Consider the following 27295-nt stretch of genomic DNA (forward strand, 5'->3'; position numbering starts at 1 on the left):
TTAACTTCAGCAGACTAGTAGGAGAAAGCCACAATGGGAAATATTTTCTGTGAAAAGAGCTACAGGTCTGAAAAGTCAATCAGCATTTTTGAGACTGTCCCCCAAAGAGAAAAGTGAGCTGCATTAAGTTTCATGAGTGGTTTAAGCTTTAGCAATATTAGAACTCCCAGATAAGTCAATAACACATTCTATATACACTCAACAAAAAAATTCTTGTGCATGTTTTGCTGAGCACAGACTGAAAGCTAAAATTGCAAAGCACTGAGACCAGTTTGTTTTTCATTTGGCTTTTTTAAAAAAAAAACCATTTAGAAAAACATAGGTCAAGATATAGTGCACAGGCATGGGGCTGAGGGAAAGTTCTCCTAAAACTCCAAAGCATAAGCAGCATTTTGTTTTATTGAAATCCACCAAAAAAGTCTGCTTTCCTGAAAGGTTAATGGCAATTTCTGGAAGAAAACAGAAATACATTTGCTGCTAAGTGAATAGTAAGTATATGACTTTCATTCTAATGGGCATTAGAGCACTAACTAGTTGACTGAGGTATAGTTAAGAGTCCTTCAAAACTTAAGATTATATAGTCTTGAGCAAAGTAACAACAGAGACTGCACAAAACAATCATAGTGATATTAGAAAAGCCTGTAATAGCCAGCATCTGATGCCTAGGCAGGACATACCATCATCATCACCCGCTTGTCTAGAGGAAACCAGAGCTAAAATATCCCAGTAAAACATACAGCTGATTTGCATGCTAAGATACAGCACATTTCCCCACGTCTGACAGGGCAGACTGTACACAGAAAGGTCTCTACTGACCAAAAGTTAGCACACTGATAAAGTGCAGCCACTCAGCCATTTAATACTGCTGGAGAAGTGGGGTGGGGGCAAAGACATAAAGAAAGAAATCTGCATTTTACCTTATCCATAAGATCACATGAAATTAGAATTCTTCAGTTTCAGCAGATGACAACAAAATTGCATTAAATTCTTCTACAAATAGAAAAAGATGAACTGTACACGAACAATAAGCAAAGGGAAATATTTACTGCAGTACTTTCTCATGCATAAAGTGAATTTCCTATGGTCTTACCTCACATTTATGTACAGTTTAGCACAGCTAAATGTAAGAAAATAGCAAGTTCTTTTCTCCCTCCCACCCTCCCCCGTACAGAGCAGATACCCCAATTCGCTGCTGCTTCAAGAAGCACTTCATAGACTCTACTACTTACAGGCTCTTTCAAAGGGAAGTTCATGGAGACTAATATTGAATGAACATTTAACCACACAGTGAAGACAGGAAAAACAATACAAAGCATTCTGTAAACAGTGCCAAACACAGAACATGTCAGTTTTGGTTTGCAGACAACCCCTGAGATAAAAATCAAAGTATTACGACACCAAGTAAGTCAGAGGTAAATTACTGAAAATAAACAACATTCATAATTGGTGTCACAACACTTTCTGTATAGAAGCACTTTTTTTAACCATACAGAAAACATAACTGCTTTAGCCTGTCCAAGAAAAACATCAAGGGTAGACAACAGAGCAGTTAGGGTTGCTTTGTTTTTTCACTAAACCTTGTTGCCATGAAGGTTTCTCTGTTCTAGTGCAGCAACAGCAGTTTATGAGATCCACCATCTAGTTACAAGAACTACTTCTATTAAACTACGTGTGGGGACAGGCTGATAACCACCTAAAACTTTATGGAACCAGCTACTAAGGATAAACCCTTTAAAATCAAAAGCTTTACATCTAATGCTATCGGCCTGTTTGCTTTCAAGCTATTCCAAACAGACCCAGAGATGACAAAATTCAGTACCTGACACAACAAAATGGTTCTCTGTGGTAACAACTAACTCACTGTTTACAACTCCAGACAACCAAGTGAAGCAAAAGCATGTCAGACATTTCCTTTGACAATGACAGAACACGCCCATCCCCTAACAGCAAACATGCTGGACACAAACTTGGAGTTAAAGCTTACAATGGTCCACGTTTGGCACACCAACAGAACTAAAGCACCTGTTTTAATTGCTCATTGAGGAAATTTCTCAGAAGACAATAAAAAAGTAGTAGAACAAAGACTAGGTTATACAATGCTCAGTTGAGTAAAAAAAGGCAACTATGTTTCACCTCTGCTTCTAACAGTCTAGGTCACTGTACCAGTTTTTGATGAAAAAACAACTGCTCGAGCAGACCAAAGACACACATTCAGCATTAACTGCAAACTAGGAGTACATTAGAGCCCTAATGAGGGGCTTCCTTAGTGCCAATGCTTACAGACGTTAACAAACTATCCTTAGAATTAAGAGTAGAAATGGAAGTCACCTTTAGAAGCAGTCATTTCTGAACAAGTGAATCCACAAAGAGGTTACTCAAAACTCATGCATTCAGCTTCCACAAGCCACTTAAGTGATAGTGATGAGGCCAATTTGTGGTGATGATTTCAAATCCAGAGTGTGCTTCCTCATCAGAAACAAAACAAGGAGCAGACAGTCTGAGCTAACAAAGGGAAGTTAGGTGAGGAAAGACACTGTGTTTATTCAAACAACTGAAAGGTGCATCTGTGAATCAGACAGTGACTGGCAATTCAGAACACAACTTTGCTAAGTCTGGTAAAGAAAGAAAAGCATACTACATTCAGAATAGAAGCCACAGCTTCTGCATAAACAGATTTGTGCATCTAAGAGACAAAATCTGGACAAATTTGTTAAATGCCAATTGTTACAGCAATTCTCATCACTAGAGCAACAGCATCCATACTGCATGGCCACGAGTATACAGCATAGAAAATAATGGAAATGAGACTTAATTTTTCCCCTGGCTCTTCTGCTTGAAAGTTAATTTGTTTAAAAAGAGAAATAAAACTGTGCACAAATCTGTTAGGAATCTTACTTACAAGTCAAACTGTGCAAATACAAATGTAAGATTGTGCTGTAACAGGCAGTAAGAGGCCAATATGGATGTGCAAAGTTAAAAGAAACATAGCAGCTTTTGCAACAGGCAATAAAACTGAAAGTAAAAAAGGAAAACAAGTTAAATCTTGCATTTGTGTCTCCACTTCATAGCTTCCATATCTGAGAAAGAAGAGCCTGACAGGTCAATAGGCTTAGTGAGCAAAATCCACTTGGTATTTGTGTATCGCAGTCTACGTTCAATGGAGCTCTCAGCAGCAGCTTGGTGGTATTATTTCTGAGGCTTTGTGACCCTGTGCTTTCAAAGAAGCAGAAAAGGTTCTAAGTGTGCTGCAGTCTTATCATTAGAAGTTCATCAAAGTAGCGTGCATCGAAAGAAGCTGCTCTTCTTAGATCGATTTTCTGTTATTTTTACTGGCCCACCTGCCCCCGATGAACTGTTGTCATTCTGAAAGAGAAAAGAGTGTCAACATCACAAAATGCAGAAAATAGCATCTCTAGCTTTCCTAGTCTCCCTTCCCACTTCCTCTGCTTGCAAAGCAATAATCAGAGCAGATATCTCATGCAACATGAGCTCCTCAGTTATCCAGACTTCATTAAGCACTTGGCAAAAAAATTAACATTTACATAACAATCCAGATCTCAAGAATTAGCTGGAAAAGGGACTACACAACAAAACACAGATCACACTATTGCATTTTAGAACAACACATTAGTTTCGGGCTGCCCAGTGTGAATGTTCATGCAAAATAATGAATAGTAATGCACTGATGTGTAATAAAGCATGATAAATCACTGTTTGCTCAAATTTTATCTAGTAACTAATGCAATCCCCAGGAGATTTTGGTAGGGCTACTACTCAGCATTATGATAGCTGTACTCTCACTGTATCTAGTTTGTATGCTAATTGGAAATACAAACCATTTTTCTGTTGAGCTTTGTCATAATGTCTCGTGCAAGTGTGAAAAACGCCTGGTGAGGAGGGGAAATAAAGAAAAAACAAACAAGAGTTAGTCACAAGACACATTCAGGACATGATAAACTTGGACTAGCCAGACACATTAACAATACAGTGTTCTGTAGGCCACTAGAAGCACTTTGAGATGAAAGACACTCTATGTACAATATCTGTATATTTAAAACTTCAGCAAATGTGCTTTAGAAGGAAAAACTATTTATTTTTAGCCTCCATCTTGCCAATCTTTGAAGCAAATGAACAGATCTCCCCATTGCATACCTCTGGGGGGAGAAAGAAAAATCAGCTGAAGACAAGGCTGCATTTACTAATCCTGTTTTTATTTCCCACCCAAACTGAACTGTGCATCACAATCAGGAACCCAGAGAGGTCTGAGAAGGGCAAGCCTGGGAATCCCCATTAAGGTTAGCTTGCTTTCTGTCCTCCAAAAGCTTTACTCTGGACTATCTGTAAGGCTATTTAAGCTTCCAGTATCTCAATTAAAGACACAAACCCATGAATAATTACTCTGGCAAATCTCAGCATCTCAGATTTCAATGCATGAAGGAGCAAAGGAACTTCAGTAGCAGGAAAGCTCTGCAATTCTCCAGGAGCAGGAAAAAGCAAGACTTTAGGCTGTCTGGAGACCCTAATAATCAAAGGACAGTTCCAGAATGTAAGAACTATAAACACTTCCCCTCTCATTGTGTTTGGAATGTAGCCAAAGACAGGCACTCATTTAATGTAAATAAATCACAACAGATAAATTAATGCACTTCAGATCCCAAGAACATCACAATTGTGTAATTCCCTGCAAGTAAAGTATTTGGTGGAAAGTAAACCAAATCATTAGTGATTGCCAAATGCCTACATCAGCTGCATTTTTTAATGCTTTCTTCACCATTCATGTGACAATTTAAAAAAATATTCAGAGAGCCAAACATTTTGGAGTAAGCACAAACTGCTGTTGTGTATTTCATGACATGCAGGGGTTAAAATGAAAGTGCCATGTCATGAGAGAGCCAAATCATCCCTCCAGAGGAACTCAGGTCTCCCCTCTGCTACTGACTCCTCGTGGCCCCACTTCCAGAGTCTGCTCTAAGAACCACAAGGACACTGAAAATCAGGTCAGGCTAGTCCAGCATGATGCAGATCAGTCCATTCTAACTCTATCCTGTAAAACAATCACCCCACAATCACAAAAAAACCACCCCTGGCTGGCACAACATCCCTCTTGTTATTTTAAAGCAACAATGTCTTCAGTTTCTAGTTAACTTGTCAGATACACAAGCTGAATTAAGTAGGTATTTGCAGGACTTTTAAAGAAAAAAAAATCCCACAGAAAGACTTTTAAATGATTAGGTATAAGGACAACACAAGTCTACATTGCTGGATGAATAAATCTTATTTTAACTGGCCTTAGGTAGAGTTATTTTTTTGTCCACACTTGTTACACAGCTCAGATCCTCCCCCACCCTCCCTGAGATGACAGCAGTGATTTATAGTGAGATAGACTGGACTTGGGCCACTCTTCCTTCCCACTCTCTTTCCTGAAACTCTCACGGGGATCTTGTGAGTTTAGCATGAAATTGATTTACAGGAAAACAGATTATAAATCTATAAATAGCATTGTGAGTCTTCTTCCTCCCCTAACATGAGCTTATGACCTGGTGTTCAGGTTAGTACACGAATTTTCAGCCTCATCTGCACAGCATGTATTTGGCAGTAACCTCTGTGACACAGTAGCATGTTACCCTGAAAATAAAGATTCCCATTTCCTGCACAAGGCACTGCTCTAAAATTAAACCTATTCTTTGTGCAAAAGGACTTGAAATTTAAATAGCAAGGCACAGACATCAAAGGCAACTGTTTGCTACAGTAATAGTGGACCACTCTGTTAACACCCATTTTTAAAACAATTCCAGGCTCTACCAGAAAACCAGAAACAGCTGGATCATAGCAGCAGACCCAGGAGTGCAGTGGGGGTCTCAGGTCCCAGGTTTGAGGTGAGAAAGCCCAGCAGGCCATGGAGCATAACCTCCCCAGGAGTAATTCAGGAAACCCCCAAGTGTGGCACCCATCTCTTACCTCTTCCACATTTATGCTGGATTTTGCACTTGTCTCCAAAAATTTGATTCCGTAATCAATTGCTAACTGGAAGAGAGGTTAAAGTTTTTCAGTTGTTTTGAAGTCCCTTTGTAAAAGTAATGTTTCACACAGGTTCACAACAGGTTCATAACAGAATAGATGCTATACAAACTATAAAAATCAAACCAAGCACGTTTCACTTCTATTTTCTCTTGCAAGAACATTAAAGACAATTAGACAAAGTACTAGAACTCATCATACCCTCACATAAAGTCAAAACAAAACAAAAAAAGGACATTAATTTCTCACCAAAATACTTATTTAGGCTCTAAAAGAACATTAAGGTAGAAGCTTTCTTGATATGGATTGTGGACCAGAAAACTACAATGCCATCATCCCATAAGCAGTGTTACCAACAGCCAGACTACTTCAGCTGTACATGAGAGAGTTTGTAGGATTCCTCCTCACTTGTTTGTTCTGTAGAACAACTCATTAATTACTTAACCTTTAGTAGCAGCACTTATAACCAGGATAAGTAATCACCTTGAATAATTGAGTACAATTTGGTCAAATAGACAGAAAACTTTCTATTGAGATCTAGAATATTTCATGGTATAGCAAAGGTCAACATTCTTGACAGGATCTTGCCCTCAGTACCATCAAGTTTATTCAAACCTGAAGACAGTTAAGTGCTATTTAAAAACAAAACAACCCCAGACCTGGCATCCTACACATATAAAAATTCATGAAACAAGAGATTTGAGACCCATGCTCTCTCACATGCCTAAAACATACCAAACACCCAGAAGCTAAAATCCTACAAGAAGTAGGCTTCTAATTAGGGTGAGCTACCAAATCTTACCTTCTCCCCTTTTTCTTTTGAGACTTGTCTTTTTTCATTCATATCACACTTGTTACCCAAGATCATTCTTTCTACATCTGAAGAGGCATGCTGGAAGAAGAAAAAGTAATCTCTCAGGAACAAAGTGCATCATTGTTGAGAAGAAACTTGTGTGTCAAACTCCTCCACAACAGACTATTTTATTTTACAGAAATGATCTAATGGGAAGGCATTACTGAGAGAGGCTGACTCTTGAAAACGGCAATTAAAATATTAAAATAGGCTGGAATAAATACTCCTAGATTGCATTTGTCTATGTACTATAATGACCTATGTGGCAGGTTGCACACACGCACAGGCATTTGGCTATTCTGGAAATGTAACAGCAGGCACTTTACTCCTAAGTGCTGCATGGCCATATCTGCTGGCTACTGCAATGGAAGTGAGTAATTACTTGATTTTTATTTGTCCCAGGGAAATCATAAGATGGAATGAAGCACTTACCTCTTCTATGTTCCTTATCCAATTTTTTATGTTGTCAAAAGACTTTTCATTTGTGATGTCATACACCAGCATAATTCCCTAAATAAAATTAAGAAAATCTAGTTAGATGAGCTAGTACAATTGGCTGACTTTTGATGTATGCTGTAGTTTTAATTATAGTTCCAAAAAAATTCAACACTGGATTATAAGTGAGTAAGTCTTTTCTCAAGGCATTATGCCATGGCTTGGAATTTACCCAGAATACTACCATTTAACATTTTTTGCCACTGTTAGAGGTCAAACACACCACCTATACTTTTAATTACTAGCCTATAGTCAGGGCAAGTTTAGAAATTCTACTACAGCAGCCAGCAGGACTCTGGTTAAAGTCACATTTAATGCAGCAGCTTTAAGCAGTCCAGAATCCCAAACCTGGCAGCTCCAGTCTCTGGGGCCAGCAGGAACTTTCAGCCCTGGGGCTCTCCCAGGAGCTTCAGCTCCTTCCAGCAGCCCTGGACATGCACTGCCATGGGATCTCAGCAAAGCATGAAAACCCCACAGCCACTGCAGTAAGGACAATGCAGGGTTCACCTCCATTTCCTAGGGCATTTCCAATCACTCCTCATAGGACAAACAGAAGTCCTTGGCCATGGACTGGGGAGAAGCCCAGCTCACTGCCAAAGCCTTTGGAAGCACTGCAGAGCTCTAACACAGTGCCACAAGCATTATTATTTCTCCCTGTGCTCTGCAACAGTGGAATCATTTGGACCTACAGCCCATGAATGTCTCAGATCTGTTCATACAAAGCAAAAAGAACCTAAGACAGCAGCACAGGGAGCAACCACCAAATCAAAATTAAAGGTGTCCCAACATAAAATATCTCAAATCATAGCATTAAGAACCATTACAAGTGTTGTGCCACAAGGGTGCAGGCTCTAAGTAAATTATTTGACTTCAAGTCACTCTCAATGGAGCAAAACATAACAGCAGGTGTTGCAGGTGACTGTATTTCTAGCCCAGACTTTGCATTCTGTACTGGCTGAAGGAAAAGCAATTCAGTGAAACACACTTTTAATATTAAAATAATTCATTATCCATTTTTGAAACACTTCAAGTGTTAAAGGAGTTAAAAAATCCCCGAACCTATCTGATTAAAGCTTGGTAGCATATTTCATTAAAATCTGCAGAAATTTTAATTATATTAAAAAACACAATAGGGCTGGAAGTTTCATCACAAAAAACAAGCCTAGACTGAGTACCAGCACATTAAAAAAAGGAAAAACAGAGAGCAAACCCCCAACCAAACCACACACTTCATTCCCCACATCTCAAGCCACAATTATCCAGTCCTCCAGTGGAAGACTTACAGGACCCAAACTCAGGAGCAGCAAACCAGTTCCACTAGTTGTGTTTAGGGCTTTTTTTGAAGTGTGAGCACTCACCATGGCTCCTCTGTAGTAAGCTGTGGTGATTGTGCGGAATCTCTCCTGGCCTGCTGTGTCCCTACAGGTCAGAGGAAAAAAGGATTTGTTTTACACTCATGAGATGTCTTATTAAAGAATAACAATGCAGTGATACTTGTTCATTAGGAAAATCACACTTTTGGCTGTTTGCATGAGTTCCTTCAGCCCTCAGCAGTTTCCTCACACCCAAGGTACCCTCCTTACACCAGCAGCTAGGGCAGCACCAGAAATATGGCACAAAACCACTCCAGTTTACATGCAGGCAATAAAACTCAGCACTACACAGCCTGCCCTCCAGTAATTCAAAATAAAAAGCTCTGATGCATCCAAGTCCTGTCTTAAACAGAAGTTCAAACAGCCCCTACAGCTCAGTGTGCTGCTGTTCTGTCCTGGTGACCTGAGAGCAGCACCTGCCTGGGAGTGACTCAGCAGACCCAAGTGTTTGGATATATTTGATATTTGGTGTTTCCAGTCACACCTCAGCAGAGCTGAACCCCAAAGGCCTGACAAAACCCTTTTTAACCTATCCAAACTCAGCTTTTTTAACTATATGACAGACAGAACATTTTTATCAGCCACCTGTGGCACTGCACCTCCTTAGTCACCAGGAATCTGGCTCAGGAGATTCAGCTTCTACTAAGCCACCATGCAAGGAATTATCACTCACCTGGGCCTTGGTGAGTACAACCAGGTATCAAAGTACCAGAGGAGATTACATTTTATGGGCTTGCATATTTTAGCTTACAGCTACCGAGTTAATATTTCTCCTCCACAGGGAAAAGCTAAAGGCACATTTAAGAGGACAGTTTTTGATAAACTAGGAAATTGCTGTAATGCTTGCATGTGAGCAGGCTATTTCCAATGCTGCTGAAGCAGAACCACTCCAAGGGCAAGCCAGGAGAAAGCACAAACCTTATGAACAGTCATTTAATAAAAGGTATGAAACTTCTGGTACATTGAAGTTCAAAAGCTTTGAAGTATTCTTTCTCAAACTGAATTCAAGTTATTGAAAACCTGAATTACTTTGGAACACTTACCATATCTGTAGCTTGATTTTCTTTCCATCTAATTCTATTGTTCTGATTTTAAAGTCGATTCCTGCCAGAGAAAGAGACACTCCTAAGTTTTGCAGTTAATGAAAAGGAAGTGTTCAGTTTCCTTTTGGCAATTTGGTAAGAGCAAACTTAGCCAAAAGAACCATTCTGAAGCTGCCATTTCTTCCACACACTTGGAAGTGCTGAAAATGCACAAAGTTTTCAGCTGCATCCAACGTGGCAAGGATAAATTATTCTGCACAATGAAAGCAGGCCAAGCTCAGACTCAGTACTAGTTAGCCAAGATCATCAGAGGAAGACTTGATCTCCAGAACCTTCCATTTCACACCAATAAGGGCACTGGTATGAATGTGTATTTCTCCTGAAGATCTGACCAGCTCCTGCAGTTTGAGTCAATTCTCTGGTACCTCTGGCTCATCCTGTGACCCCTCAGTTCCTTCTCAAATCCAGCATCTACTTTTGAAAACTGATGTTTGATGCAATCTAATCAGACATCACAGTAAATGGCAATACAACACAGGAGATATGAGACTCCTTTTCCAAGAACAGTCATTTGCGAACAATTAAAATTTTCTAGGAAGCTTCAAAAAAGCATCAAGAAAACACTTCTCTCCTTTTCCCCTTTACACTTCCACATAGTACCCATCAGTTCTAAGAATGATTTTCAAAATAAATTTCAGATTTTAAGCCATAGGTTATTAAAAAAGATTGAAAAAAATTATTCAGAAGGGTTTAATAATGTTTTTTAAGGTTTAGAGGGGTGAAATGGATTTCCAAACAGACTAGCCCCTTAATCCCAACTACTGTAACTTTTGGATCTCTAAATCTGTATTACAACACAGGTCAAATTGGGACTGCTGAAGCCTCACTACTACATGACTGCCAGATTTTTCAATCTTGTGACAGTATCCCTCAGATTAATTGGTTTGGAAACAAATGGCCCACTTGTTCTTCACTGCATCTTAAATAGTTACTTGATACTTAGTTGTGGTTTGTAAAAGATGGGTGTAAGTTAGAAAAAATTAAATAAATTTTCTTAAAATGCAATTTAATTTACAATTATTGAAAGTATCTTAATTGGAAAAATTAAGCTGTTTCTAGCTTTAAGAATTAATCCAGATACTAAACAGGAAGCTATGGGAGATTTTACTACACCACAGTGGAAACTGAATATGAAATATGGATGTTCATTAGTTATTTGAATTTCATTCTTCTCACATACAATATTACTATTTTAATATATGGAAAATAACAAGTTTTGGCCACTTAATGTGCCATGGATACGTAGCTCAACTCATTAGTTAGAATACAAATTATAAGCAAAAATATCACATCAGCACTTAAACAGCACATGAAATTAATTGCATTAATTAAAATGCTATGATTGCCAGTACAATCGCAACTCCACAAGATTCACTGGTAGAAAAAAGAGACTTTCATTAATTCACAGTCTTCTAAAAATGACATGAGAATTATATGCACTTTCAAAAAATTTCTATCCTACGTAAGTTTGGCAAATGTCTCCATTTCCATAACAGAGGATATTGCTTCCCTTGTTGTAAAGATTTTTTTCTTAACTAGGTGCAATCACAGCTGTTGAAATCACAGACAATTGTATTCAGGTCTGAAAACAAATAACATTTGCCCTGAATGGATTTTGTTTTGGCCTCAAAGGTTATAAAGCACAAATATGGATTCCTCTGGAAAGAGCATTTTATCGTGGCAACAGCAAATTAAATCAGTTCCAAAAGTTCATTTGTGTCTAGGCCTGAAGCTTTGGGAAGCAAATATCAGGAAAAGTAGATTGAGAAGGAGAATTGTGCCTGCAGTGAGAGCTGCTGGAGCTGAGAACAGCAGTGAGGGATCCTGCAGGGGTGGCTTTCTGAGAAGGACTCAGCACAAGCTTCCCATCTGCACGAATCCAGCTCCTGCACAGACTGGTTTCTCGTGGTTACTCATTTCCCTTGCAGCACTGAAATTATTTATACAACCACTCCTTCTAAAAGTCAGGACCTGCACAAAAAATATCTTCTCAGAACTTACGATTCCTAGTATGAACTTCACCAAAATTCTCGATTTTCAAAGCGAAAAGAAGAATATAAAGGGAAAGGCTGTAAGTACCTCTGCAACTGTAACTTCTTGGAGGTTAAAATGAACTAGAAACTGATGTTTCTTTTGCTCTTCAGCATGAGGAAGTGGTGAGCTACACACATTGAGAGCAAGCCTGGTGACATGTGCTGCCACTTCCGTCCAATGCTCTTGCTTGGTAAAGCACAAACCACGATCTGCTCACTGCCACCTCCAAATTACACCATGGAAAACACTCCACAGCTAGAGATTGCAACACTGGCTCCTCACAGAGGATTTCTGCTCTTAATCCATTCTTCTTTTGCACAGTCATACACTGGGATACAAAAGTTTGAAAAGTTACTTAGGCCAAATGAAGATGAGTCAGTGAATTAAAGTTTGCTTGCAAAGGATCACACAGTTTGCAGTTTTAAAATGCAACATGAAATGCTGTTCTTCCAGTAGGGAGGAAAAGCCCAGAAACATCTGGATGTCCATCTGAAGTTAAGTTTTAGAAGCTTTTAGAAAACACAGCCCCAGATTAATGCTTAAGAGTGCAGATGCTAACAGGATAATTATCTTTAACTGCTGAAGTGGAGTTGTCACATGAAAGCCTGACACACTAGCATGTCAGTAAACATTAGCTCAGAACTATACAGAAACATTTGCTGCAGGAATCACAAACCTGCATTCTGCAAGGATAGAACCAGAATGTGCAATCTGAACTGCACATTAGTCAGGGCTGTAATTGCTTGCATTTCCCTTGCAGCATGGGGTAAAAGCAGCTGTGGGTTTATTGTTCTTCAAAATCCTTTCCAAATCCTTGCTAACAACAGGCAGAGGTGCATCCTCTCTCCTCACTTCACTGAGGGTGTGTTTGCTTCCATAGCTCCCAACACAACCCTGTCCAGGAGCACACTGGGCAGCATCCCTAGTGCCACACAAAGGCTCTCACAGAACCCCTGGCAGCTCTGAGCCGCTGTGCCCACCTTGCATTGCTCTGCACAGCTGATAAAACTCAGGGCATGCCTGGCCAGTGACACTCAGCCAAATGCCACAGGGACTGGCCTCACCTGGCCTCTTCTGGTTTAAGCCAAGAACTCCTGTCCACCTCATATCCCAAAGCTCTTCTGCCACTCCCTCTTCCCCTACCCCACTTCCCAGCTGTTTCTGCCCACCTGGGCAGATTTTGCCCATAATTAAGCTGCCATGCAATAATTTTCAAGAGACACAGTGAAATATTAGAAAGAGCTCTCAACACTACAGTAGTAAGCACCAGAAATGCCCAGCAACACACAGGGAGCAGTTCCTTTTCCAGCTCTAGTACCAGGGGTTTTCTACCGTGAACCTCAACAAACCAGCCTGACGCAGCCCTTACAGGAATGGAAGGACAAACTGAGCAGGGAGGCTGGAAAAGTTCATTTTGTTACTTTAGTTTTTAAAACAGTAGCTCACTCTCAGGGCATCACTGTTACTCTTTTGTTCTCCCCTCACCCTGATTTTAACCCTGTAGCCATCAGAGCCAATATCTCATGTTTTTCATGCTACAGTATCTGTTCCAGCTAGGACTCCACTACAACTTTCCCCTGCATAGCACCGCTGCCTGGACAGATTGTCTTGTTTGTTCTTTTCAACAAAATTGCTGTTGCAGAAATGCTACAGCACAAAGAAAGCAAAGAAACCAAACTGAAGTATTCTGGTTGGAGCCAGTAAGCTGTTCCAACTGTACCAGAAAATAATTCCTGAAGGTAAAGGTTTCTTTAGGGGGACTTGAGTCTGCTCAGCAAAATGCTTCTGGAAGGGTCAAGTTCCTGAATGTTTTCTACAAGCAGTAAAACACAGACACAAAAGTAATTTATACAAATGAAACTGAAACAAAAAGTCCTGCCACTGGCAGGCAAATACCAGAATTCTTGACCTTTACCTTTATTACCCAATTCAGCAGTATTATAAGTTAATTTTTCAGGTGGTTCAACACTAGTTTGCAGCAGGAGGACCTTATGTGTGCAGCTGTAGCAAGAAATCCGACAGGAAATCAGCACCATTCAGGATGTAAATAAACATCAGACTCTGATAGCCTGCATATCTACCCCAGCAGAGTATTGCTCCATCTCTGACAAATCCATACTTTAAGTATTCAATGTACTAGCATTTTAATTTGTTTACATTTTGGTTTTATTTCATATATAAGCCAAAGACATTTTAAAAACTCAGTGAATACAAAAATTGGCAAAGAAACTGTGAAAACATGAATGCCAGATTAGCTTGCTAGAGAAATCTTATTTTAGTCCCATCTATCAAAGAACATAAAAGATGCACCAGAGTTTATTAAAACTAAAAGGGAACTGTTTTGCATGACCTGCATATAATAAAAGCCTCACCCTCTTAAAAAAGCTGTCTTCCTACTGGTCTTACATCTAACTTTACTCCTTTGAAGTAAGAATGGAAGAATGAAACAGAAATAAAAAACTTTTTTTTTTTTAATGGGATTCCACAATAAACAGAACTTAGTGGCACTCACCACCAATGGACATAGACCACAATAAAAGGGATGGGGGAAGGAGTCAAGGTACAAAGTCTCATTACCCTTCTGAGCAAGTCAGCATGGGAAACATTGGAGTTTATGCATCAAATCTTAAGCCAGGCTTGATCCAGCTTCACAGCATTGGTCCTTTCTAGCCTGCTTGGTTTATACATGAGGTCGTGGGGTTTTGATTTTTTTCAATGGGCTGAGCTGGGAAAAGAGAACTCCTCAGGAATTCTTTACTGCAGGACATGTAAGAGTCTTAAGATACACAAAAAGAAAGGAAAACATTTTCTACAGTCACTTGGGTTAAGTGAATTAAAAGTAACTTTGAACCAAGCAAGTAGATTTGTAATTTACCTTCAAAAAAAAAAAAAAAGGAAGTGAGAAGAGGCACATAAATAACTGAAAATCAATATGCTTCACCCTCAGATTGTTGAATCCTGGGAATTACTCCGGAGATACTTCTCCCTCCAGGCTGTGCATTTGTGGGCAGCAGTGGCTGCAGCTGCACAGAGGAGCAGGGAAGAGCAAGCAGTGCTGCTGTGCTGCAGTGCTGCCCACCCTCCAAGGGAGAGCCCAGCAGCAAACTCTCACCTGAGACACAGCAGCTGCTCCAGCATCACCTCTGCCAGGGCATTTCCATCCTCTGAGGGGCCCTGTCACACACAGGGGACACACAGGGGACACACAGCAGGGACCAGCACAATGATCACCAGGTGACACACAGCAGGGACCAGCACTGGTCACACTCCAGGTGACACACAGCAGGGAAAACCATTGATCACACAGGAGTTGGGTGAGGACACACAGGAACAGAGCACTGGGGGCCCTGTCACACACCTGTGCCACACCAGGTGACACACAGGTGCCACACAGCAGGGACCAGCACTGCTCACAGAGCTGTGTGAGGACACACCACAACACACCCTCCACGGACAGATCAGTTCTCCACAAACTTGCTCTTTTCATATCTATCCAACAGCTAAGGGACATCAATTTGTTCCCACAGATTAAGCTTACCCACAGATTACTCCTTTTTTTGTTCTCAGCAGGAGCTATTGCAAGGTTTGGATTAAATACACAATTATTTTTTTAATGTGGTTTTCAAGAGAACATTTTCTTGTGCTACATCAGTGTACTGTCTCAATCTACAAAGGTAGATAAATGAAGCTTCAGAAAGTTGCTTTTAAATTAATACTCCTACAATAATTATAGTAAAAATAAAAAATGACAAAATAGGAGTCAGGATTACTGTAAAGGGCAGGACAGAGAACCCTTGCAACATCCCAGTGTGTCATACAGCCTCATACAAAAGAACAAAGTCTGACCATTTTGAACTTGAACATTTAGCTTTAGTCCCTAGTAACATCTGCAGAGAATTTTCAGATGATCTCAGCAATGTCTTTTATCAGTATGTAAATTAAAGAGGCAGTAGTTTTTTATTGCACCATTCAGAAATACAGCAGACTAACATGAAACACCCCACCAGGCTAAAGGTCAACATTTTCTCAACAGCCGTAAAGCGAATTATTTTAGAATTAAACACAAGTGCAACCACTTCTTGTTACTCTTTCACAACTTAAAGGGACACAGTGAGTTGCATTCTTTCTGGGCAGCCCACAAGAACCCACAACACACTGGTAACCCTGAGTGGGCTGAACAGGCTCCTTCAGGTTAACTGGCCTTTCTTCATCTGACTCCTCATCCCCACCTAGAACCCAAACCCAGAGTTCCACATGAGGCACAGAGCAGTGTCTTGCACCTTGGAAGTTATTAATACAGAAAGGCTCTGGAAGTTTGGAAAGCTAGAAACTTAGAAAGTTTAGTTTAGGCTCTTCTTTCCCTCAGGTCTGCAGGATGTGCAGTGTGCAGCTCTCTATAACATGAAATAAATCTTTGCCACATGCTCCAATGGGTAAGAACACCACATTTCCCCATCTAGAAGGTGGCTTATGAACACAAAAATTTGATTCTTATGTCACAAGTCCAGTGCTTAATACTGGCAAAACAAATCTACAGAAACGGCTAAAGGAGGTAAGGCAATAAAGAATGGGGATGCCACGTGCATGTTTCCTGCTCCTAAAGCCTTGAGGCTGATAAGGAACATCAGCTCAGGGTGCCAGCCCTGTGCCACTTCCTGCAGCACACGTCCCCTCAGCTGTGCCACAACTGCCACCTCAGCTGCCTTGCTTTAGATAAGCCACTTTCTACTCTAAACAGAACAAAGGATTCAGATTACAATTTACAGCCAACAGAATCAGAACAACATTTGGAATGTCCATGTTTTTTACAGCTCACCAGCCCACAGTGTGCTCTGATTACCACACCAAGATCTGAATGCAGGGCTCCTGTGAGTTCTGCCCCCACAACTGTGCACTGCAGTGCTTCACTGTGGACACTGCAACATCCTGAACACCAAAATTCTCTTTTCAGTGTTTTGAATTCAACTTGCAGATTGCTCTGAGCAACCTTTAAAATGCATGATTTTAAACATCAAAAATACTCAATATAAAATTCAAGACTACAAAACAACATAACACTAGAAACTTAGTTGAAATTTGACATGAGTGAAATTATCAACTGTCACAAAAGCCCAACTTCAAAAGGGCTGAGTCCCTGCAGAATGTATTTTAGAGCTTACAATCTAGATACCATGAAAGTGCACAGGAATTAACTTGTGGTCTACCTCTCATTCTATTTTCAATGCAAGATAAGCTACGCTTGATGGTAACTCAGTTTCATCTAAAACAATTTTTAAATAGATTAAAATTGTACTATTGACACAGACAGCAAAGTTTGTTTATTTTAAGGATTATTTATAGACTGCCTGTGTCTAAGAGGAATGCATTAACTTAGTTGCTTAGAGGACATATTCCTTTCAAGCCAAGATGCAACTGGAGAGCAGCAAACATGAAAAACTCTGCCACATGCTCCAATGGGTAAGAACACCAGATTTCCCCACCTAGAAGGTGGCTTATGAAGACAAAAATTTGATTCCTCTTCCAGAAGTCCAGTGCTTAATACAAGACAACATGTGATTGATCCTTATTAAAAGCAGAAATTAATAGGTAAGAGCAAAAAAAAGACCAGCATAAAAGATCCCTGATCCCAAAGTGGAACCCCCAAAAACAGGAAAAAAATTATCCCAAATCTCTTGCTTGTAACTGATCTATGTTTGTAGGTGTAGAAAACATAGAAAATTGTGTCTTTAACCAAAATAACTCTAAGTGAATATTGCTGCCAGGAAAATGACAAAAAGGAATTACTTTGTCCAAAGTTAGCATCTTAAGGATCTAAAAGATTGAGAACATGGCTTATTAAAAATTGCTTATTAAAAAGTCTCATGCAATCAATACTGCCTTGCCACCACGATTTCAATTTCATTTTTTTTTATTCATAAACCAAGCTTCAGTTGTGACAACAAGAACAGCCCAAAAAGATTAGGATTGGTTTTGTTCCCTAATTTTTGGTCCTGGTACATCTATACATCTGGCCAGTGAGAAATGGAGATGCCACTTCTTCTTTAAAAGTTTCAGGGCTCTACATGATCTGGTTATTCAGAGTGAGGAAACAAAGATTTTGGGTGGCCAGGACATTGTTTGTTTAAAACAGAAGAGGTGCTCCATGCAAAGTGAGCACACTGAGTGTCCCAGGAGCCACAAAGCAAAGCAAGACCTGGCAAGTCCATGAGTGCTCACAGATAAGATGCCCTCAGACAGTTCACAAAAATGCACTTTGTACCTTCTATTGCAGCCCTGCCTGTGACTGGCACCACATAAAAACCCCAGCAGCTGCAGGTTTAGCACAGGTATGGAAAATAGCACAGGAACAGTAGGTATGGACACTGAGCACTGCTACAGACCAACAGATCACACTGCCAAACACTTCCTTGATAGGTTCAGGCATGCTACAAAAACACCAGAGATAAAAACTAATTAAATTGGAAGTTAGAGCAGGTGTAAATTACACATGACCACTGTAAAGACAGAATGATTAAATTTCTGGAAGTTTTATAGGAATGCACAAACACTCTGCTCATTTTAGAGGCACCAATGCTTACAATGGAAGAAAAAGTACAGAGAACCAAAAAAACCCACCACATATCAACAATACCAGTAAGACAGCTCTTGGCTTTAACTGACACTCCAAAAGGATCCAAGAAGAGCAAAATGTCTCATCCAGCAAGCATTATCCTTGTTAAAATAAATAATCTAATCTAGGAATTTCAGTTAGAGTCTGAAATTCAGTTGTGTTAGAAGCAAGTGTAGGAAGTACCCAGTGAGGCAGCAAAATCAGGCCAAAAAATCAAAGCAGAAGGTTTAAAGTTAGTGAAGTCAGTTTAATAGACAGCATTATCAGCAGCCCCAAAACACCATTTTCATCAGAGGCTTTTTTAAAGCTTTAACACAGGAATAAGTAAGCATGGGATGGTTTTGGTTTGTCATTTGCTGGTTTGTTTGGGAAGTTAAAGACATGAGAAAAGAAGGGCTGCTTTAACTTCTTACATGAATGACAAAATAGGCCTTGTTTTGAAAGGTTTTTATTACCTATACTAACAGGCACAGCTACCTAACTTACTAAGAAAGGTCACACTTTCTTTCTGGCACAGCTGTTTTCTCCTCCTACATCATGCAAGTTCTTTTAATGAATTAATTTTAATTAATGCTTTAATTTGCTTTTCCTGCTTTGCATGTTCTAAGTGCCCCTCTTTAAGCCAGAGAAGTTCTCCCAGGCAGTTCCTCTGTTTCTGTTCCCTCCTCTCCATGCCTGGGTTGACACAGACACTCCATCTCTAATCCCAGCAGAAGTCACACCACACAGACAAGATATTCTGACACAGCAAAGGAAAGCTATTGCTCTGTGTCAGGTGGGAGAAATGAGGATTTTGTTGGGAGGTGTGGAGGCAGGGGAAGCAGTGTGTGTGCTCCCTGCTGACAGACACCTCAGCTTTGCCCAATTTCTTATACTCAACCTGGTTTTCCCAATCTCCAGATGTGGAGCCAGACTCCTACTAGTGACCAGCCTGCTTGACATGTTTTTTGATGCTGCCATACATACAAGAGGATGCCACTGATATTCAGCATCAGGGGTTTTTCTCTGGTGCCCAAAGCAGAAGAGTCTGCATGATGGCAGCAAAATTAACACGCCTTAAACTTGGTCAACTGTTGAAGAGAAACCTTCTGACACATGCAGTACTTTAACTACATACAATCTAATCAAAACTATCATAGCTTACATTTAACAGCAAAGTTTACTATAAATCACAAGATTAAACTGATATTAGATGCAATTACTGGTCAAAAACCCTCTAAAAGGCACTAAATTACAACCCACTGCAAGCTCTGTTGGGACAGGAAGTTACTGACCTAAGTTTTGAGCTGCAAGTCTGGTAACTAAAAGCCTCTAGGTCAAGTTTTGGGTCCCAGAGTAAAAGAAAGATGGAAAGCTTGAGAGAGGGTCCAAAGGAGGGCCAGGAGGATGGTGAAGTGTCTGGAGGTGAAGCCTTATGGGGAACAGCTGAGGGCACTTGGTCTGCTCAGCCTGGAGCTGAACCTGAAGATCTTTCTGTGCTCATTCCAACTCAGGATATCCTGAGTCTGTGATCCTAACTCTGTACAAAAGCCTGACACAGCCCAACTTTATTGATGCTACTATTAGTCCTAGCTTATCTATATTAGAAAAGCATCAGAGCTGGTTTATACATTTAGTCAGCCTGATGACTTGACACTTAAGCCACCATAACATCCAATTAAAGATAAAAAGCAGTATAATATCCTTTGAATTAAAACCACGTAGCTTCTACCACAAAACATGAAATAAACCATCATTATAAACACTGCATGTATTATTCTTCTTATTATTATGAATAATAATTAGTTAATTTATAATATGAATAATAATTAGTTAACTAATAATAATAGTTAGTTAATTTCTGAAGTAAGACAGTCCACAATGTATCTCCACTAAAAGGATGAATTTCTACTGCAGAAGGACTAGGAAATCCATCCTAAAAAGTACATTAAAAATTCCCAAACAAAAGCTCTCAAAGCCTGCATCCATCAACCAATTCCTACCCTTACTCAAAGTTAGTCTGTGTTCTTAACTTTGCATTCAAACCAAATCACAAAAGCAGCTCCAAACTGCCCTCCTGTCACTCAAATCACCAGTAACACATAACCAAGACAGACCTCCATCTGCCAATTAGGAACAGGCATCAACACTCAGACATCTGTCACGCTGTTTCAGAGTAAAACACGCAACACAAAAGCTGCAGCAGCATTTTTAATAAAAGCCAAATAATTTCCACTCCATTGTTGGCTTGTTGCAGGATACAGTGAGGTAATGCAACCTCACCAGCAGATGAAAATCAAAGTTAAGATGTCCTTTGCTACCAGCTGGGTGTTAGTATCAAATTTAAAATTACAAGACACATAAACTTCAATGCTTTTAACCTGCAATACCTTCAGCTACCGCTTCCTGTTCAATATCAGGATATCATCTTGCTGACCTTAAAAACAGAATCATTCTTCCACTTTCATATTTACCTGTTTTCCCTATTCCATGTAAACCCTGTCCTAAAGATACCCTAATCTCAGATCCCACAAGCCTTGAACACACACTCCCATGGAACAGTGCCACCTGAGTGGGAGTGAACTCACCTCAGCCACTCCAAAGTGCAGATGACAATCAGTTTGGAGTAATGACCATTAATAAAGAACTCCTGGCAATGCTTTCCTGATGCTTCCCTGCTCATCTATCATTGATGTGTTTTCTCCTACAACTCCAACCATCTGGAGGAGCCCAAAAGAAATTGATTGACTAAGGACAGGAAATGCTGCAGCTTAATGGGAGGGTGGGTAACAAAACCCCAAACCCCAAGAAAGCAACAATCACTCCTTGTCCATCACACAAATCAGTAACTGTGAAGAAGAAGAGTAGAAATATTCAATGAGGCATGGTTTGACTTGAATACACTAAAACAATTTCCATTACACTTTACAGACATGGAAATTTCACTGCAAAAGGGAAGCTGGTGATTTTGCTTGACAAAGGATTTTCATGGAAGTGTTCAAAGGTCAGCACACACGTGCTTGCCTGCCAGAGTAGTGTCCTATTTTGGAAGATGTAGACTAAGGAAAAGTTACTTCTGTAAAATCAACAAATGGTTTCAGCTCTCAGATACAGTACTATCTTGTGAGCAACTTCCTGCCAAATGCTGATATCATCCTGGATTAAAAAAATAAATACGACAAATTCTGTTTCTGTCAGCAAGCCTTTGTACTAAATCAGAAATGCTATCAGCTGCAAAGATTCGACTTTACTCTCATAGATACAAAAAGGCAAAAGATAAACCTTATTATTTCGAATGATAAACCAAATCCAGTTTTACCAGACAGCACTACTTGAAAAGCAAGTTAAGATACTTAGAAACCACTAAATTAATGCTCCTGATTCTTGTGTATTGCACTGAAACTACTAGCAAAATGCACAAGAGATATTCCAAGATAGCTTTTGCTTTAGGAGTTGTTAAATATGAAAATGAGCTGACTCAACTGCATTTTACTTTCCATGTAATGTGCAAAAGCAGAAGTTTCCACCCAGAAAGCAAACTAAACAACACAACCTTACATAACACGCTCCTGTTGCAAAAAAAAGTTTTATCCCATGTTCAGAGTGAAAAGCTGACCCTCACTAGGGACCACAGCAGCATTATGCCTTGCCAGCACTTTCAGAAGTTCTAACAGAGCTACAGAGCCCTGTATAAAAAATCAAAAGCTGCTGAAGGACAAGGACCTGTCATGTCTAAAGTTGCTTAAGGCCAATCTGTGCTTTTACAGAGTGAAAATACGTGGCTTTGAACAATCCAAAGGTCACTGGTTCACTTCTCATAATGGGTAGCAAAGTCTGCTGAAGGTATTAGTAATGCCAGGGAGTGAAGACCAAGACATGAAGGTTCTTGCACCAACAGACACCCATAAAAAGAATAAAAGCAGTCTGATGAGTTATAAATACATATGCCTTGCACTTTTATCACATTTCTTATGCAATGCTGGCCACAGGACACCAGGCTGGAAGTCCCTGCTGTCTGAACAGTCCAACATTGAGTGTGAGCATGAGCAAAGTCTCGAGGAGAAAAGTCAAAGGAGCATTTCCTGACCTCCAAGCGCTCTACAAGGATGCTGCAGCCTTACAGGCACGTTTTGCATGACAGCAAAACAGAAAGGGATCTGTGAAGTATAACACGAATATACCACGCACAATGACAAAGTAACTACAATTCATTACTGACTTATTTCTATAATACGAGCACTGAAGGGAAATAAAGCAATTATTCTGTAATAAAACAGCATTTCCATATCTCCCTCCTGCTTTATTTTTTTCCTTTTGGGAAGTGTTTTCATTGTTTTGGTAACTGTAGTTTAACCCTGGTAAAACCACTAAAGCACAAGAGCAGTGGAGAATTATAAGGAAGTTATCTGGTGCTTGGATGTGACATGGGCAACAGAGAATGTTTTAACTTCTGCACCAAAAAATCTAAGAAAAAACTTTAAACTGGCAAAAATTTAACCCCATCATAGTTTGAAAAAAAATCTGAATGACTCATCTCACAAACAGCATGTAAGTACATAAGATTAAACAATAAAATTTGATGTCAACACATCTCACACATACGCCTTCTTAGACTTCTACAGTAAAACCAAGTCTGATCTTGTTAGGAGAGACACACCAGAGGAGAACTGAGGGCCCACAACATCACAAATCATTGTTAACTGAACACATATCCTAAGTACCATCCTACTGCAGGATCCACTTCATGGGAACATACAAACCAAAGGGCCTGGCAGTTCACACTCCAGGAAAACTCTGGATTTAATGAGAAATTCTCATCTGGGCACCTCAGAACTTGAAGTGGCAGGGCAGCCTGTCTGGGAGAAGCATCGCTGTGCCTCCCTCCACAGCACAGCTAACTGTGACTTATCAGTCATGGAAAAAAAGCAGAATTGTTAAAAATGGAATTCCCCCAAGCTCATCAGATGGAGCAGTTACGACTGTAAAATCAACCAGTTCTGAGAAGAGAGAAAGGGCACAAGAGCACATCTTCAACAACAGATTACAGCTACACGACAGACCTACAAGTAACACACACAATGTGCAACAAAGACTGAAAAAGCTCCAAGTCTTTTTATCCAAGCATGGGTCAGCACTTTTGTGAACAGTTTCACTATTTCCTGACTGTCAACTTTCCTGCTTGGAGGTTCTTTGCTAAAAAATAAAAGGGGGCTAGAGCCATAAGAAGGAATATGTAACTGTGGAATCACAACTATTACCTATGGAATTAAAAGTGGGCCTCAGTTATTAATAAGTTTCTTCAAGCTGACTTGTTTTGCAAACAAGGCCCTTGCACAAACAAATAAAAAGGAAGGAAATGAGAGCAAATCCTATATTTACTGAATAAGGTAAGAAAAAACAACAGCATATTCACAGTCCTCAAGACTTCAAAGTGAATCAGTGAGGGAAAAAAAATCCATCAAGGAGCTGAGCAGTTCAAGAAACGTCAAGAAAATGGTTGGAAGACAGACACACCCATTTATGTTAGCTATCTCTTCAGAAGTATAAACAAGCAGCAGAGTACCAAAGTAGGCTATTTTTTTTTTAATGATACAGCATTTATTAATGTTTATTAAGCCTTTTATTCTACCACAGGTACAGAATAATACCTCTTCAGGTAAAATTACTCAGGCCTTAATCAGCTGGTGTTACTGATCCTGCATTTTGAAAATGGTTGCAGAGAGAAATGTGCCAGAAAAATGCAGAAAAACTGTTCTAAAAGCATTAGAAATGATGCCACACCTAATTTAGTCAATCACAATTGCCTAAATAAAGATTGTTTCTTCCTTGTGCACAAAGTTCTGCACAATAAAATGTCTCAAAAGGACAGGGCATTAGGGTAACATAAAACAAGTTACACACTATTTCACCTTATCTTTAAAGCAATTTCTTTTCAAGAGAGTCTACTCATTCTCTTAGTGTCATTTTTTTAAAGTCAGCGTTAGTTTTGCCCTCCTAAATACTAGTAACCTGCACTGCACCTTTCCCTTTCATCCCCAAAACACTGTACCTCACTTTAGAAGTGACCTCAGCTACAAGTAGCTGAACATAAATCTCAAGTCACGCCAGGCTGTAGTTTCAATTTATCTCAGTGAAGGCCTTGAAAATTTTGCTTATGTTTACTTCAGCAGGGTATTTTAAAACTGAAAAATCTTACAAAAACTTGAGTCACAACCACCTGTTTGGATATATCACACTTCACTGCCATTAAAAAAGGTTAGTGAAGCTTAGAAACAAACCCTTTTTCACAACCAAATTTGGGACAAAACATTTGTCGAGGAGGTTCCTCCACCCAGTCGCTAAGGGGCTTCTATAGCCGACTGAGGAGCTCTACTCAACGCAACCACTCCAAATCTCCAAACCGTGAGCACACATATGCACGATGAGTGTGGAGGGGAGAACTGAGAGCCGAACCACCTGCCCAGAGCCTTCAGGCACTGCCACCACCAGCTCCAGCAACCCTTCCCCACTTTCTGAACATCTGCACCTAAACACGAGACGCCCCACACAGGGAGAGCCCAAGGAAGCCGCGGTTCTGCCTCAGGCCGGCAGCGCTGCGGGCTCGGCCAGGGGCTCTGACCGCCCTGGGAAGGGGCTGCGGGCTCGGCCAGGGGCTCTGACCGCCCCGGGAAGGGGCTGCGGGCTCGGCCAGGGGCTCCGACCGCCCTGGGAAGGGGCTGCGGGCTCGGCCAGGGGCTCCGATCGCCCTGGGAAGGGGCTGCGGGCTCGGCCAGGGGCTCCGATCGCTCTGGGAAGGGGCTGAGGGCTCCCGGCGAGGGGCTGAGGGCTCCGATCGCCCTGGGAAGGCGCTGCGGGCTCCGATCGCTCTGGGAAGGGGCTGCGGGCTCCCAGCGCCTCGGGAAGGGGCTGAGGGCTCCGACTGCACCGGGAAGGGGCTGCAGGCTCCCGGGAAGGAGCTGCGGGCTCCGCGCGCGGCACCACAGCGGCGGCAGCACGGCCCGGCCCGGCCCAACTGTTGCTGCGGCGGGCACAGAGGCGCCGGGGCCGCTGCAGGAGCGGATCGCACCCTGCGGGCCCCGCCAGGCCCGCGGCACCTTTCCCCGCCGGACAATCTGTGCCGGGCGCTGCCGTGCTGGGCTAGCGCTGCCCCCGGTCCCGCACGGGGCCCGGCACGGCCCGAGCGCGGCCCCGGCACGGGCGGTGCCCCCGGCCCTTCCCTCCCTCCGTCCCCGCTCGGCCCCGGCAGGACCCCTCTCCCGCCGGGATGGCGGCGCTCGGCCGCGGGCGCGGCCCCTCACCGATGGTGGAGATGAAGGTGGTGTTGAAGGCGTCCTCGCTGAAGCGGAAGAGCAGGCAGGTCTTGCCCACGCCCGAGTCCCCGATCAGCAGCAGCTTGAACAGATAGTCGTAAGTCTTCGCCATCTTCGCCTGGGCTCGGCTCGCCGCCGCAGCAGGAGGGGGCGAACGCGGGACGGAAGGAGGGCGGGACTCGGGCGGGGAGGGGAGGAAGGGAAGGAAGGGAAGCAGGGCCGGGCGGAGGGAGGGAGAGAGGCGGCGCTGCGGGCGCGTCACGGCCGGAACCGCCGGGCCCGACGGGGGCTGTGGTCCGCGGGCCTGCCCTCACCCACGGCGGCTCCGGGCCGTCCCACAGGGCTCAATTCCCGCCCGAACACAGCAGCAGTTGTAACCAGAGTAATATAGTTATGTATTTAGTTATATAATGGCATAATTCCCTCACGTCCGCAATGAGAGAGTCTTGCCTGTGACCTCAGAAGTTGATATGTTGCCCATGGCATGTCAGCTCCCAAAGAAACTTGTGTGCACAAGACAAAAATGATGTTCATGGTGTCTCACGTAACACTGAAAACGGGGTGTGCTACAACAAGAGATCTGCTCTGGAGCAGCTGAAACGCTTTCCCCCATCTTTTTTCCACTAATAATCTCTTGGTGCGAGGCAGCCTCATTATGTATTCATTATAGTGTGTTCCCCACAGGATGTCACAAGGCACTATAAAAATAAATAGCACTACAAAACACTTCAAAATGACAACAAGGACTTACTGCTTTAATTTAATCTAAAAATTGTAGCCTTCAGACAAGCTATAAACAGAACACTCTAACACTACAAATCACTAGAACAGTTCTCAGCTCCCTCTTAGCAAAAACAGAAAAAAGATTTCCCCAAATCATTCATTAAGGTTTCTATTAGTTATAACCCAGCATACTGTAGGGTCCTTTCTCACTTTTGGGTTGTTTTTTTTTTCCCTTGTATGTGTGTTAACTTGGCGAATATTTATGCTGAGCTCTATAGAGAATCAAACAAAATTAGTTTTGAATATTAAAGCTCTCCCATACATGCTTAGCCTCTTGCAAGCACACAAAAAATTCACCTCGTGACATTAAACAACAATTTGATGTGAAATAGGACCAAGCCAGTCTAATCCCTGGTACTGCTGTATTTGTGCACTGAGGAATCACTCCAAACAAATACCTTCAGCTATTATGCTCCTTGAAAAAGCAAAAGGTATTCTGCTCCTAGTTATAAATTATCCAAATTTTCCCCATTAAGGGTCTCAGCTGGGTGGTAATCCCAGCGAATATAATGAAAAATCCATTGAAAGATGTGATGTAAAACTCTGTACAAGGTGAATTCAGCAAGAGCTTGTCATGAATGCTAATCTAATTTCCAGTTAATTGGATCAAAATCTAATTTTATATCTATACGTTTATGTGCTTCATCATAATTCAAGTGAAAAAAATATTATTCTTATTTATAATAATTGTTTGATTGAGACCTCTGGAAGACCTGGGTATCATCTGATAGAGGAGA

General features: G+C 41.3%; 1 protein-coding gene across 1 annotated transcript; it reads right to left on the bottom strand.

The window, feature by feature from the left end:
- Positions 1 to 1543: 1543 nt before the first annotated feature.
- RAB8B (RAB8B, member RAS oncogene family) lies at positions 1544 to 25943 on the bottom strand. Its single transcript, XM_054272793.1, has 8 exons — positions 25764 to 25943; positions 9783 to 9843; positions 8725 to 8785; positions 7304 to 7381; positions 6821 to 6910; positions 5959 to 6024; positions 3837 to 3887; positions 1544 to 3363 (listed from the first exon to the last, which is right to left on the bottom strand). The coding sequence occupies exons 1-8, from the start codon at positions 25885 to 25887 to the stop codon at positions 3271 to 3273; spliced, it is 624 nt and encodes a 207-aa protein (XP_054128768.1). The 5' UTR covers positions 25888 to 25943; the 3' UTR covers positions 1544 to 3270.
- Positions 25944 to 27295: the final 1352 nt, after the last annotated feature.

The sequence above is a fragment of the Melozone crissalis genome, unplaced genomic scaffold (genome assembly GCF_028551555.1).
Source record: "Melozone crissalis strain CALT ecotype California unplaced genomic scaffold, PUWL_Pcris_2 ptg000014l_1, whole genome shotgun sequence".
Lineage (NCBI taxonomy): Eukaryota > Metazoa > Chordata > Aves > Passeriformes > Passerellidae > Melozone > Melozone crissalis.